This window comes from Oculina patagonica, chromosome 13, assembly GCF_052425735.1.
Source record: "Oculina patagonica isolate OP01 chromosome 13, crgOcupat, whole genome shotgun sequence".
NCBI classification, from domain to species: domain Eukaryota; kingdom Metazoa; phylum Cnidaria; class Anthozoa; order Scleractinia; family Oculinidae; genus Oculina; species Oculina patagonica.
Genome location: NC_135770.1, coordinates 29,252,702 through 29,267,943, shown reverse-complemented (window position 1 = coordinate 29,267,943; position 15,242 = coordinate 29,252,702). Strand labels below are relative to the sequence as shown.

The 15,242-nt window shown below is 39.7% G+C and overlaps 2 protein-coding genes across 2 annotated transcripts in view; both read left to right on the top strand.

The window, feature by feature from the left end:
- Positions 1-2,216: 2,216 nt before the first annotated feature.
- LOC144637303 (scavenger receptor cysteine-rich domain superfamily protein-like) lies at positions 2,217-5,850 on the top strand. Its single transcript, XM_078496437.1, has 3 exons — positions 2,217-2,479; positions 4,280-4,612; positions 5,672-5,850. The coding sequence occupies exons 1-3, from the start codon at positions 2,371-2,373 to the stop codon at positions 5,848-5,850; spliced, it is 621 nt and encodes a 206-aa protein (XP_078352563.1). The 5' UTR covers positions 2,217-2,370.
- A 24-nt stretch (positions 5,851-5,874) lies between these two features.
- LOC144637271 (scavenger receptor cysteine-rich type 1 protein M130-like) overlaps positions 5,875-15,242 on the top strand; it is a 52,846-nt gene continuing 43,478 nt past the window's right edge. Inside the window, exons 1-6 of the mRNA XM_078496399.1 lie at positions 5,875-6,007; positions 7,218-7,556; positions 8,114-8,449; positions 9,524-9,701; positions 10,732-10,892; positions 11,605-11,973. Coding sequence (XP_078352525.1) covers positions 5,881-6,007; positions 7,218-7,556; positions 8,114-8,449; positions 9,524-9,701; positions 10,732-10,892; positions 11,605-11,973 — 1,510 coding nt within the window. The 5' untranslated portion in view covers positions 5,875-5,880. The remainder of the gene's footprint in view (positions 6,008-7,217; positions 7,557-8,113; positions 8,450-9,523; positions 9,702-10,731; positions 10,893-11,604; positions 11,974-15,242) is intronic.

The window sequence follows — 15,242 nt, the reverse complement described above, 5'->3', positions numbered from 1 at the left end:
AAACAATCGACCTTTTTTGTAATTAAACTAGTACTGCACACAGGGTTCCACAGGTTTTTGGAAATCATTTTGTAAAAAGAAAATAATGTGATCTAATTGAATGGTTCTCCAGGTCAGATCGAAAAGGGTTTCATATAATTTTTTGCCAATGATCTGAATCAAAGATGCCAGCCTACTAACGTTCTAACTGGCGGTTTGTTTTCACTCTATGTCGATTGAGTCTGGTGGAACCCTTTTTGCCAGGGGGTTCTTGTGCGTGGTTACCGGCTTCGCAAGTCGTAGCGACGGCCTTTGGCCTCCAAAGCGATTTATTCTGCCGCGCGCGAGAAAAAATCCTCTGGTACCCAGGGTAGTCTGGTGGTGTCTAGTCTGTAAATCAGAAATTTAATCTGTGCATATACGAACCCTATTAATTTGCTTTACATTATAAATGTGTATCATACATGTAAATGTGTAATTTTTATTTATTCGCGAACACGTATTGAGTGCCAGCAACAATATTATTTGAAACATGTAACGTAATCACCAATGTAGGAATTGTTTGCAATTTTTTTATTTACTTCAATTCAATTTGAAAAATGAATAAAGATTTTTTTTTCGTAGTAAGGTTGTGAAACGCGTTTCGTGTTGCGGGATGAAGGGTTTTTTCCAGGTTTTCCCAAGCAGGGGCGTCCGTCCTCAGCCTTTCTAAGAGAGAAGTCCATCACGTCCGATGGCGGAACCCCTCACAAGAATGTTCATTATACAGCCGTTCAGAACGCACGTACAGAACGCACGTACAGAACGCCGTTCAGAACGTACGTATGTCACTCTCAGCCCTTTTCTTGATTTTTGTCAAACCTCATTATTTACAAGATTTGAAACTCGAAAGGGGGGACGGGGGTTCGAAACTCCCCTGTAACCCACCCCTGGGACTCCCAAGGGGTGCACAGCTTGCTTTTATTACAGTACAACTACTTGAACCGGGCGGGTATCTTATAGCTAGTTTTAGTATACCCACAAATATACAGTCCTCTCATCGGCACCTTCGGCCGGTCCGCTTCCTCTGGGGTGTCCGCTCCGGGTCGGGTAACATACACCAGTATTCTTTTGCTCTTTGCTTGCACACCTTTCTTTCCTTGACCGTATGCTTGTAAAGCAATTGGCTTCTCCTCTGTGTGGCGACCTCTTTGTCTCCATACCGTAGCGAGAAGTCCATTAAGCGTGATTCACTATCCTTGGGCGCTGACTACTTTTAATTTGCTTTAGGTCGATACGAAGTTTGGAAGTATTTTCACTAATAAAACATGATAAAAAACACTTCTCGAGTGTCCGTTAACTGATTTCAAAGTGTCCGTTGTCCGTCTTATAGGGAGTTTGGTTACAGTAAACGACTGAATAACGGCAGGGAACGTCACCAGGTGTCCGTCTTATGACTGTCTCTTATGGAGGTGTCCGTCTTATAGAGGTGTCCGTTAAGAGAGAGTTGACTGTAGTGCTTTTCGCGCGCGCTGATTGGTTAACTCGGAGGTGATAGCAAAGTACTATTTACCTCGAGCAGCTACCGAAAGTGATGTTTTAGTCTGCTAGATATTAATTGTGTGGTATATACAGTGACCCCGAAAAACGATCCTCGATATAACGATATTCCCGATATAACGATGAGTATTCTATGTCCCGAAAAGTTACAGTAATGTAGGGAAGGAACCCCGATATAACGATCTTCGATATAACGATATTCCCGATATTACGATGAGAATTTAGCTGACCGAACGTAAAATCCTCCCGATATATGGCACGAGAAACGAAGGACTCTGGGGACATAGGATTTTTGAATTAATTCGAATTTTTTTGATCGGCTGTTTGGAACTTAAACGGAAGTAAAATATGCAACGGCTCCCATACATTATTTTAAAACTTTCATGACTGCATGCATAAAGGCCGGTAGTCCTAGAATCTAGGAACGGAATACCTTGTGTCTCCAGAGCCCTACGTTTCTCGTGCCAAGGCCCTGCCTGCAAAGAGAAACGAAATGGGCTTTGGGGACGGGAATATTTTAATTTCCGTTAAATCATGTAGATAGTCACGGCCTTTCAACAAACAACTTCTCGAAACAACGTGTCAGGTTTAATCCAGGCAGTAAGATAACAGAACTTTTTATGAAAAAAAGGTTTTAACGAGGTTTATTTTTAAATCACAGCCCTGATTTTTATTGGTTCTTGGCGGACGACCCTGATATTTCGATTGTCTACTCACTTCCGGTCGATTGCATTGTCATATCACGTGACTGTCTCGATTGATTGACTTTTTGTTCGTGTTTATTGAGGAGCCGAATGTGCTTCTGGTTTAATTACTTGCTGTTAATGTTTAAAAGGCGACTGTTATTTTAAAATGTGGTACATGATCTATGTCATAACATTATTCGCTTTTCAAACCGCACTTTCCTCTTCACCGAAGAGATCTATTCCTGACGGATCGACACCAGCCAAAGAATTTGAAGGTATGTACGCACACTACACGAGAAATAATTTCAAAATTGTAAATTGTGTGCTATGATAAGGCGTGTCGACAATGAAATATGAGACACCGCTAATGACCTCGGCCAAATATAATTATTCTTTGCAAGCTTCCAATTTCTACCAGCTCGAGGTTCGATTCGGTATTATTTAGTTTCAAATGTCGAATGAAAATCGGGGTCTGAATAAATAAACATTTCGGAGAAATCGCTGTTATAAACTCCACAATTCGCTTAGAACTAAACCGTGTAATCGTAACAGAATTCGAGCGGAATATTCAAATTTGGTGTTTTTCATTTAAATTCTTCACAAATCTATTTCAATATCATCCATTCTGTATGTCATTATTCAAAAACACAAATGACGGTCAAAATACACAACTAAATATGCTGAAACGCATGATTTTCCGCCGAAGCTTCTTTACAACCTTAATAAATAATCCGCCCTAAAATACAACGACAATGCCTAGATCTTTTTTTTCTTGCTGTGCTTTGTTAAATTAAAAAACATCATTGGAACAACGCTGCCTTGAAATGAACAGATTTTGGAAGTTGTTATTCAATGCGTGAAATTTACTCAGGCGAACCAAATACGACTTGGAAAAGCAAACAGTACCAGTCGAGTTTTGACGTTTAAGACAATTTTGGTTAGCATAATTGTAACGAAATTCTTGAAATTCGCGCCGTGAATAGTAGTTTGCTGCAATGTTTCTACAGCTAATACAGTTGTTAGGGGGTAATGATATTAATTCAATTATCTTAAATTACTGAAAAACCTCAATCTTTTTGTTTCATTGTGATAGTATCATTGTATTTTTTGTTTCAACGCCGGGGGGGGGAATGAAATTTCACAATGCGGTGTAAAACGTTCTGCTCTCTTTGCCAACGCGTACAGAAAAAGTGTTATAAATCTAATTAATCACGAGAAACTTTCGCGCACTATATTATTAAACAACAAGATATCAAAAGGGGCTCCTGATCTCTAGGATGACACAAGGTCGAAATCCTTGAATGATAGATCAAAGCGTTTAAATTTTCTAGAAAACAAATAAAAGTGAAGTGGTCTTGGTTGAATGCGCAAAAAAAAAAAAATTCAACAAAAAATTATCTTTACTGATATTTTTAACATGGATCACATCCAGTCACTTTGCATTGGCTTTCTGAAGGTCAATATTTATCATATCGCGGCAATATCGTCCATCGCAAAGCAAATCAACTATTTTGTTTTAAGTGCATTTTTATCGCGGTATCTTTTGTTTCGTTACCAGAACAAATCTTCTCATGACATGATATAAAAGCCCAGGTCTTGAGTCTTCCGCTGTGCAATATCGTTTGAAATAAACACCCAAAATCTTTTTTTTTTAAAAACCAAAACCGCACTTCAAATCAGTAATCGTATATCGTACTATTGTATATTTGACCAATCAGAGGACAGGATTTGCAGTGTCAATTTGGCGTCAAAGCAATGCGGCCTCCACTTTGCGAAACACGTCCAGAAGTGGGAAAAATATCATACACTATATTGGTTATTCCATTTTTTTTCTATGGGATTCTAGATTCTATACCAATGGGGCATTCTTCCGCCGACGTATCATTTAAAAAGTCAAGCAGTAGAACGTAGTACTTCACAAAAAACGAAAAAAAAAGCTCAGAGATGAAACATGTAGACTCCATGCAGGCAGTAGAACTGTCAGTAAAAAATCGGAGTACATTTCAGCGCCCCAAAGATTGGAAACAATAATAAATATTTTCATAAGTGTTTTATTTTTTGGTTTCTATTCTTAGTTCGCCTGTCCGGTGGTTTTGCTCCTTACGCCGGCCAAGTGATGGTTTATCACCAGGGGGTCTGGAGCACAGTTTGCGACGAAGGCTGGGACGAGAACGATGCTTTGGTTGTATGCCGGGAGTTGGGTTATCCTGGCGTTACCATGACAACAAAAGGTTCGTACTATGGCTCCGAGGGAACAATCAAAATCGAGATGGTGAGTTGCTATGGGAACGAGACAAAATTGAGTCAATGTGCCTATGAAACCTCGGCAGAGACGTCAGAATGTAGGACTGGCTGGGACAAAGAAGCAGGAGTGATCTGCGAAGCTGGTAACAACACGGAAGAAAAAGGTAGTGTACCTAGAAGATAGAGCGGTTTTCAATTGAGTGTCGTAAAGCCAAACGCAAGCTTATTACTCTAACCAATGACAAAGTACATAGACAATCCAGTAAGCCAATCAAATATCGTAACTTAAACGACGTAGGCACAAAGGGCGGGAAAACGAGCGCGAGCGAGTCACGATTGGCTTTGGTCTTAGTTTTGATTGGCTAAGAAAGTGGCGTGAGATTTTTAAACCATGTATTCCATGTAACTCTGACCGTGTGTTGTCTTGATTGCACCATTGACCCCAATTACCGCTAATGCACATTACATAAGGGACTGTTTTTAGAAAACGATAGTAAAAATGGGTCAATGTCTAACGATTGACTCCCAGATGGCAGCAAGTTTTGAGGACACATGATCCAATAGCGAAGCGCACGAGGTCTAAAAATAGAATGCAAATGATTATACCCCCAGGAGGCTTAAAAAAACATCAGCGTTTTCTGAGAAAAATAGTTGAAATTTAGGCGAAATTTTCGTTTTAAAAAAGTGTTTTAGCAACACCTGCTGTTTTTAGAAAGTAATTACAAAACAGTTTGGATGCAGGGGACCACGCAACGAAGAAAAAACTGCTTGGCTTGTCTGCTGCCGGATCTCTTGTTCAAGAAATGCTCGTACCAGACGTCACTCTAAGTGCTAATAAAACCGGATTGATTGCAAGGCTGGTACAACGGCAGGAGGGCAAGATTTATTGGCCAATATTTCAACTAGCAGAGCTAGTCTTCTTCAGGGCCAGTACTATAATCTAAGGAAAATAACGACTCTAAAATTTGAGCCGTTATTTTCCTTAGATTATAGTACTGGCCCTGAAGAAGAATAGCTATGTTAGTTGAAATATTGGCCAATAAATCTTGCCCTCCTGCCGTTGTATACGTACCAGCCTTGCAATCAATCTGTTTTTTTTTTTAGAAAGTGTTTTAGGGAAATCCTCCGCAATTCCGGTCTGTTTGTCTGAGTCTCGTCTGAGTCATGACGTTACTCGCGTGCTTCGCTATTAAGCTGAATAAACGCCATCTTTTTCTTCACAGATGTACCAAAACTCCGCCTCTCTGCCAATCCCGACTGGGAGGGCGCTGGGCTTGTGGAAGTGTACATGCACGGCCAGTGGGGAAGGGTGTGCGACGATGAGTGGGATTATGACGATGCTGAAGTGGTTTGCCGCCAGCTTGGGTATCCTGGTGTAGAAAGGTCAACCTGCTGTGGTTAGTACTTCGGGAAGGGTTCTGGACCTCCTCTTATGGCTTATGTAGACTGTACAGGAGAGGAAAAATCGCTGTTTTATTGTCGTCACGAGGGAGAAAAACATGCAGGGTGCAGCAGAAGGGATACTGCTGGAGTCGTTTGCAAACTAGACAAGCCGAATGGTAAGGAGTAAATTCATTAGATAACTATCATTATGCGGGCCCCCCCTATAAAAAAAAAAAAAAATTTTTTTTTTTTTGGGGGGGGGGGGGGGGGTGTGGGGGGGGGGTGAACCCCCCCCCTTTGTGTTGCCGTGAATTCTATAACATGAGATAAAAAAGCCAAAAGAGAGGGGGTGTATAGGGGAAAACCCTTTAGGGGGGAAATAAAACTCGCCCAAAAAATATGAAAAAAAAGAAAATCCAAAAAAAAAAAAAAAAAAAAAAAAAAAAAAAAAAAAAAGCGGCCCGTAAAAAAGAAAAACTGAAAAAAAGGTATGATGCTCGATAAGGGTGCTAAAGCGGGGTCTAGACCACTTTTCACGGAAAGAAATGGCCATTCCACGTCTCACGCAAAGAAATAGCCATTTTATGAAAACAAGATAAAAGGTATTTTAATATTACTTTTCGAAGTAGAGTGGCCTGGGAACCGGAATGACGACGGGACGGGCAATTTTTTTTACGCCCAATTCAAGATGGCTGCCACTAACGGTCATCGACTGGTAACGAGTAACCGGATAGCCTACTATTAGGGTCTCACACCCTCTCAGCTACGACTCGAGTTCGACTCCACTTCAGGGGCACATTATATTCAACAATTTTCTTTTTCCTCACTGATAAAATTCGCCAAAAAAAACTAAGCGTCTAAACTGGGCGAAAAAAATTAATTGCCCGTGACGGTCATGCACATGGTCATGAAAATAACCACACGTGATCATGTTTTCAATAGGAGAGATTAGATAGATAAAAAAAAAAAAAAAAAAAAAAAAAAAAAAAAAAAAAAAAAAAAAAAAAAAAAAAGAAAGGAAGAAAGAAAGAAAGAAAGAAAGAAAGGAAGGAAGGAAGGAAGGAAGGAAGGAAGGGAGGGAGGGAGGGAGGAAGAAAGAAAAAAAAAAAAAAAAAAAAAAAAAAAAAAAAAAAAAAAAAAAAAAAAAAAAAAAAAAAAAAAAATAAAAAAAAAGAAAAAAAAAAAAAAATTAAAAAAAACCTGGGCCCCTCTTTTTTAAAAAAAATAAAAATTAAAAAAAAAAAAAAAAAAATAAATAAAAAAAAATAAACAAATTAAAAAAATTTAAAAACTCTAAATTACAATAATTAAATAATTAAATCTTTCATCACGATCTTTTTCACTTGATGTTGACTTTATCAAATTCTTTGCTCCACATATCCTTAGTGCGCCTGGTAGGATCTCCTCTTGCGCATGCGGGTGTTGCTCAAATCCGCCATTACGGCCGCTGGGGATCTTTCTGTGACTGGGGATGGGGACTGGCACAAGGTCACGTGGTGTGCAGAGAATTGGGTTATCGCAGAGCCCTTTTCACCACTTTGGGTGAAATATTTGAAAAGCAGACTGGGTACCTTTGGATAGAGGAAGCACAATGTACTGGAAATGAGTCATCTATCTTTCACTGCGACTTAACTTACATCCAGGTCATTGATGACATATGGGGGTGTAGTCATGACGACGCCGGTGGAGTAATCTGCGAGTCCATTGAAGAACTCGGATTAAACGGTACGTGCTATACATTTAAATAGGAAACGCATGCGTCACTTACTAGTGGCCTAGACTCTAAGTGACTCAAGTGAACAAAAACACTTGCGATAATTTTTGTTGGGTGGCCAAACGGTGAAAAAATTGCGTTTACTTGCGTGCAAATTTGATCTAGACCAAAGTGAATGCAAGTCAACGCAAGTCAACGCAAGTGCGTTGGCCAAACGGAGACGCAAATTGAAAAGTTGCGTCTCCCTCGTGACGGTTTGGCCAGGCCTTAAAACCTGTTAACGCCAAAACTTAAAATCCGTGCGTTCATACCAAAAATTCCGCATGTTCACGCTAAAATTTAAAACTTGCTCACGTCGAAACTTACAACTGTGTTCAAAAAGTGATTTGATATTCTTTCCTTGTCCCAGGGGTCAAAAGTGTTAGTGATTTCTTGTTGCTGAGTTTCAATTTTGAACTAATCGATGTTTTTAAAGTAGCACTTGCTGCGTGCCAATACTGAGTGCAGTACAAGCGCCACAGTAATTCTTGGCAATAAACCTTGAGGATATTTCTGTTTTGTTTTATAGAAACAGCTTCCGTTAGATTACAGGGCGGTAACTCCACCCACATGGGAGGGGTGGAGATAAAACAGCACGGATTCTGGCACGCAGTATGCAGTATTGGCTGGGACAAACACGACGCTGATGTAGTGTGTCGTCAGTTGGGATTCACGCAGGCTGTGTTGGAAGTTGGACACGGGCAGTTTGGTTCTGGCCCTGGACCAACGTGGTTGACAAGTGTCCGTTGCTATGGAAACGAGACATCATTGGACCAATGTGTGAGCGCTGGATGGGAGCTTGAAGCAGATTGTGGGGAAAGATTGGGCGCCGGCGTAATATGCAAAATGGACAACATTACAGATGGTAATAAAACTAAACTTCCAGTGTCTTAATGTTTTGTGTTTTAAATGTTTCCCTTATATTTTACTCTGAAAATTCCGAGTCTGCTTATGTTTCTTGAGATTATGTTTTGTAGAGTGTAAGATATAAGTAGACGTCAAAACTGGAGAACTGGAAATGTAAATTTAAAAAAAATCACTTTTCCGCCCCACTAAGGTGGCTAAACACAGTATTCTGATCTTTAGAGTACTTATCCTATATATTGCTCTCATGCCCAAACCGTTGCAGTTGACGAGCTCAAATTTGGCAGTTTACAAGATCAGCTACTGCATTTGTGAGGCCCGATTAGGGGTTTTAGGGATACGGGATATTTCCGGAAAAAATTATAGGGATACGGGATATTAAGAAATGAGATTGTGGGATATCGAACTTATGGGAATTAATGGAATACGGGATATTTAGGCCAAAAATTAATGGGATATGGGATACTTCGACCCCCCGACCCTAATGGGGCCTCATTTGTAATTTTTGCGTGTCGCGTAAGACTATGTTGCGCTACCATGGCAACCCAGCTAATTATAAATCAACCAAAAAGTTGAATTCCGCTCGATTTCAGAAAATTCAGTCATTAGATTTTTTCATTGTTTGTGTACAACAAACTCGGAAAAATTCTGAGATTTGAACTTTGAAGTAGTTAAGTTTTAACAGAGGGAATTTTTATTTTTCGCAGCTTTATGTCTTCACGTAATGCCCTAGAATGTTTAAAAATTCTTTTCTTAAATTTCAGATTTTTTTGTAATCAGCAGTTTTCTTGCTTTTTTTAACTACAACCTTGCAAAATTTCTTAAAACTCTAATGACTGGCTCGTTAGAAATCGTGCCTTTCTGAAAAGACAATGAAACGCGCAATCGCAGCTTTTTTGATTAACTGCGCACGCGCAGCATTTGTCTCAAAGCCTTGAGCGCGCGCGCTCGGACTCGAATCCAGAGAGCGCGCGGAAACTGTGTTTAGCCACTGAAGCATTTACCAACAGCAAGACTAAGGGTAAGTGTACCTATGAAGTTAGATAAAATACGTAATACCTTTTCTTTTCTTTAGATGGTGACGTACGACTTCGAGGATCAAACATAACAAACGAATTCGAAGGCCGAGTGGAGGTTAAATTGGGAGGGATCTGGGGAACAGTATCCGAGAGCAACTGGGATATACGTGACGGTCACGTGGTATGTCGTCAGCTTGGATACCGTCGGGCTGTGCGCGTGTACTCGCGTTCCAGGTGAAAACAAAAACAATAAAGCTCAGAGTTTGACCACACTGACCCGGGTAAATTTTTAAACGCATCTTTTTTACCCGGGTAGGCCAACCGTCCACACTGAAACGGCGTTTTTGATCACCGAAAACGGTGCTTTTCATAAACGCTCTCCAAAGTGGGTAAATTTGAAAACGCCGGCTAGGTGGTGTAGTGTAGACGACGAAAACGGAAAAACGCTGACGTCAAATGATCATGTGATCTCTGTTATCTCTGTCAAAACAAAAGGCTTAATTAGCTTAAAAAACGTGCGATGAAGTGTGTCGTTCTCAAATTTACCCGGGTTAATGTGGACGGGGCCTTTGTTCCCAAAATGATAAGTGCTCAATTATTGAAACATGAAAACGTTATTTTGTTTGTTGTTTATTACAACTAGGCTTGTATTTAGGCATATTGTACCCTGTAGACCCTTTTTGTCTTCCTGCTACAAAGTCCATGTTTTTTAGAGTCAATTCCTAACAATTTATTACCGAATAATGACGCTCGGATGTTTACAACTCTAAAATTGAAGGTACCGTATTTTTCGATTTAGTGCCCAATCTCGAAAAGCTCGAATAAGCGCCCACCTTGAATTAGCACCCACCTTGAAGGTAGGAGAAATAAATAAGCACCCAACCTTAAATAAGCGCCCACACCTCCCCGCCCCCGAAAAAACTGAAGTGCACAAGAGTAGCGTTAAGAGAGTTCGGTTATTGACCTTTGTGACAATGAGACTGAAATTGACTAAGTAGTACTAAGAAACTTCCCCAGTGAACAGTTAGGTTTCTGCTTTGGTACATCTTCACATGTTGTTGTAATTTATTGTTTTGTTGCAAAATAAACTCACTACTTGCTGAAAATGGTGAAAATTTAATAAGCGCCCAGCCTCGAATAAGCGCCTACTTGAATGATACAAAAATTTAATAAGCGCCCAGGGCGCTTAATCCAACAAATTAAATACGGTATCTGTTGATATTTATAGGTAATTTGAGTAATCTTGTAATGTTCCACATTTCAGGTATGGTGACGGAGGTATGAAGTTTTGGTTGAGCGATTTGCACTGCTCAGGAAACGAGAGTAATCTTTTAGAATGTCCACGCGAGTTAAATTACAAACTGTACGTGTGGGACGTTCAAATCGCTGGAGTTGAATGTACGAACGATACAGACTACAGAAGCGGTGAGTGTTTTCACCGAACATAAATTAGTAAAGTACACTCAACAAAATTACTAGAATCTGATTGGACGAGTGCCGTACAATTAATCCCAAATTTTTTTCCGAAGTTGACCCAAAGTCTTCCGAATTTGACCCAAACGCTTCCGAAAATTTTCGAAGTCGACCCGAAGATTTCTTAACATTTCCGAAGTTGACCCGAAGATTTGGAGTTGAACCGTATTCTTCCGAAGATTTTCCCTATGAGGGCCTGAAGACTTAGGAAGGTTTCGGAAGGTTTTTGCACTCAGTTCATGAAGTGAGACTTCTAATTTTTTCATACATGAGGTATGAATCATATCCAGTAATCATATCCACTACGCCACCGACGACCAGCTGCCAGAACTCTAATTTTTTTTGGCTAGAAATGTTAGGCCTATTATAAAGGCTAACCGCAAGCAACCTAAGCTAAAATAGGCTAACCGAACGCTTTTTAGGCTAACTGGAGTGCTATTTAGTATTCACTGCATGAACTGAGTATTACATGGTATAATATGTCATCAGCGGTCTCACTATTGTCTTACTACATGAACTGAGGGCAGAATAGTCAGTCCCGCGGCAGTTTGTTATATAGCTGGAATTTTTTCCCAACAGCGCGCGCTCTCATTGGCTACCAGTCATTTAGTGGTTAATGTTGTGTGGTTGGTAAAATTATTTGTCATTTAACTGACTTTTGTAGAGGTGGAGGTTCGCTTGGTCGGGATGGACAGACCCAACGTGGGTCACGTGCAAGTCAAGTACAACGGCACGTGGGGCACGATTTGTGAAAGGCGTGATTTGACATACCAGTCAGCGGAAGTGATCTGCCGTCAGCTAGGCCAGGGACCTCCAGTAAAGCACAAGTTCTCGCACAAAGAATGTACAGCGACGAATCAAGGAGCTGAGGCAGTCTGGTTGTCTGACCTCAAATGTCAGGGATTTGAAGATTCTATTGATGAATGTCCTCACAGAGGATGGGGAAGACTCGACCCAGAATACTGTAAAAAGTGTGCGCCTGAATACTGTAGTGTGTGTTTGATCTGTCATCCACGGGACGCCAATATCACAGGTACAGTCATGTTATTGATGTTCTTCTTCCAGGGTAGCTTAAAGCTTATGACCGCTGGGCAATTGGAGTATACGCACAGGACCTATGCACAGTAAGAATGCGCTGTGAAATCCTAACGAAATACCTTAACAAAACTTTCAAGGTATATAATTAACTGTATATTCTCTTGATTGTTTCCTGGGCATCATTTGTTTTAAGGTTTTTCTGAACATGGGCATTCTCAAACAGTAAATGATAGGATTGACAAGAGAATTGGCCAAACGAAACAAGTTGAAAATACGGATCACGAGAGATGAAAAACATTCGGAACAAAACATTCGAATGGAGTGAATTACGAGACCTGGAAACCAACAAACAACAGATATGGAAATCACAATGAACAGAGTCCTAGAAAGTTTCTTGATTTGTTCCTGGGTATTTTGTCTGTTATGAACTTTATCCTCGGCAGGGACACTGCACTTGAGTCTTGTTCGAATTGCGAGATAAGAACTGCAGATTGCTATCAAAGCTAAAGCCATAAGACAGCAATAAGCAACTGACCATTGCACGAGATTAATGATGCCGCATGAAGCCAGGGAAGTTAATGTACCAACGGATATTCCAGCGACCCACACAAATGCAACACTGTAAATGTAACCCTTGATGCTTTCTGCTCGATGGCGGAGCGGCCAAATCAAAGCATATGCACGTTCCAGTGAAATAAGAACGAGGAAAAATACTGAAGCGAAAGAAACCGTTGTTTGAAATGCGGCCAAAATAGATCGATAGCTCTCGCTGTCGATAATGCGGTTTTCTAATCCTTGAGGAAGGTGAACTGTTCCAAACGTTACTCCTTCGCCAAACCCAACAAGTAAATCAGCAACAGCTAAGTTTATAAGAAGAAAGGAAGTTCGCTTAAGTTTGTTACGGTGCTTCCAGAACACGAATATTGTGAAGATGTTGCCAGAAAAAACAGCCAACGACACCACAATATTAGCGCAAAGAATTACAAAAAGAGCTGTGTCGGACATTATAGTTCACGAAGCTGCCGTTTCTTGAAACTGGGCAGGAAACTAAATGGCCAATTGTTGATTTTCACTGCAGTTTCTAAATCATTTAACGATAACCTTGATTTTTTAACTACAATCACTAGTGACGCCCTGCTCGACTCGGCGCACGGTACAAAAGGTGCTTCCTATCATAACATGATCAAATAACAGTTTTATTTTAAAATGAAATAATCTAACGTCCAATAGCATTTCGAGGTTTGTCTACTAATTAAATCAGACAAAAGATTTGTTCCCGCTGCGTGAGAAATAGAATGAAATTTCTTTGTTTCATTCAGCTGCCACTAATTTGAAGTGAAATTTTATCAGCTACTGTCTTGTTATTTTTGTTTTATGATGTTTTTTAAACTGAGGGTAAATAAATCTGACTGTGTGCGTGTTGTTGTTGTTGTTGTGGTGGTGGTGGTGGTACTTGTTGATTCCCTTTTTAACAGGTTGAACAATCTAAAAATAATGAACAAGCACTCATCTTAATTGAACAGATGCAATGAATAATAAATGTAGGTTTTCTAATAAAATTACAATTTGCAATTTGTTTTGAGAAACAAATTCATCTTAAGTACTTTTCGAAGCAGAAAAATGTTAAATATAAAGCTATATAAAACATTAAGGTGGTTTAGTAAAAATGTTATTTTATGCGAAGTTTGTAAAATCACTCCTAAAAATCCGTAGAATTGAACTCTTTTAATTATAGAAACAACTTGAGTTCTTTTAACTGTCTTGCGTTCACAATAGGGAATCTAGATGGATTTTAATTACTAACCGCGTTAATCAAGTATTCATTGTCATAAATATATTACGTATGGTCATTTATATATTTCATACTAAAACCTTTGTTTGAATTAAAAAAACGTTTGCTTCCTACAGGAAAAAGTAATTTCATTTTCATTTAGTTGGCTAAAACCTTTAATTTTTTATGGCAGCTTTATTATAAAATACTGCCAAAATTAAAAAGCAATCTGCTAGAAACACACACACACAGGTGTAATCCTGCAACATAAACAGCCGTTTATCCTGGGCTAGATCTTTAACGAGATCTTACATCAAACTAGCACTAAAAATGTCCAATGCAGCTGCTATTGCAATTATCTGTGTTACTGTCGTTGAATCTGTGGCCATTTTTATCGGTAACATCCTAACTATATTCGTGTTCTGGAAGCACCGTCCCCCTTCTTTTTTCTGGCATTGGTGGTAACGTATCAGACGTATGCAATTCCACAGCAGCAGATCCAAGCCAACGATATTGGCAACGGAAATATTTCAACAGCATTTCAAACAACGTTTTCGTCCTCGTCAATATTTTTCCTCGTCTTCATTTCGCTGGAACGTGCATATGCTTTGATTTGGCCTCTCCGGCATCGCGCAACAAGCACGAAAGTTTACATATACGGTGTGATGTTTGTTTGGATAGCTGGAATATCTGCAGGTACATTGTCGTTGCTAGCTACATATGGAGTTTTAAATTTTGTGCAGTGGAGGGTTGCTTTCAATTGTATCGTCGTTTTAGCATTGGTAACAATCTGTGTGGCTTATCTCACAGTACGAACTAAACTCAACTGCAACGTCCCTGTCATGGATAATGTTTGCAACAGACAAAATGTCCCGGAGCAGAACGCAAAGCTATCTAGAACTCTGTTTGTTGTAATAGCTGCGTCTTTTTTCTGTTGGTGTCCAAGTACTTTGTGTTACTACATTCATTATCTATGTTCAGAGTGTGTTCCTTTATCGCTGCTGTTAATTTTCAACATCTTTCATTTGGCCAATTCTCTTGTCAATCCCATAATTTACAGTCTTAGAATGCCCATGTTCAGAGAAACCTTCAAACGAATGAAGTGCCGAAAGCAGTCAAAGCAATATAGAGTTAACTATATACGTTGAGGTTTTAGATACTATTCACCAAAGACAGCAACGACCGGAAAGGAAGGCCATTCATTTCTTATCAAACTGGGCCCAGTTGTTCAAAGGATGGATAACGCTATCCACCGGATAAATCGCTATCCAGTGGATAACTGTCATACAAAACCTACTTCTATTTCGCTATCCACTGGATAGTGATTTATCCGGTGGACAGCGTTATCCACTCTTTGAACAACTGGGACCTGAACCACAATTTTTCACGACATAAACAAAACCGACAAACGGACCACAAACAAAACATGAGAAGACAGATAATGACTACAATGAATAATTATATAATAACGTGGAATAGTGGTCATGTACGAA

What these genes read in the sequence shown, in the direction of transcription:
- LOC144637303 (XM_078496437.1), top strand. Translation starts at nt 2,371, where the DNA reads ATGTGGTACATGATCTATGTCATAACATTATTCGCTTTTCAAACCGCA. An exon ending in ACCAGCCAAAGAATTTGAAG is followed by an intron (nt 2,480 to 4,279) that starts GTATGTACGCAC and finishes TTCTATTCTTAG; the next exon opens with TTCGCCTGTCCGGTGGTTTT. An exon ending in TAACAACACGGAAGAAAAAG is followed by an intron (nt 4,613 to 5,671) that starts GTAGTGTACCTA and finishes TTTTCTTCACAG; the next exon opens with ATGTACCAAAACTCCGCCTC.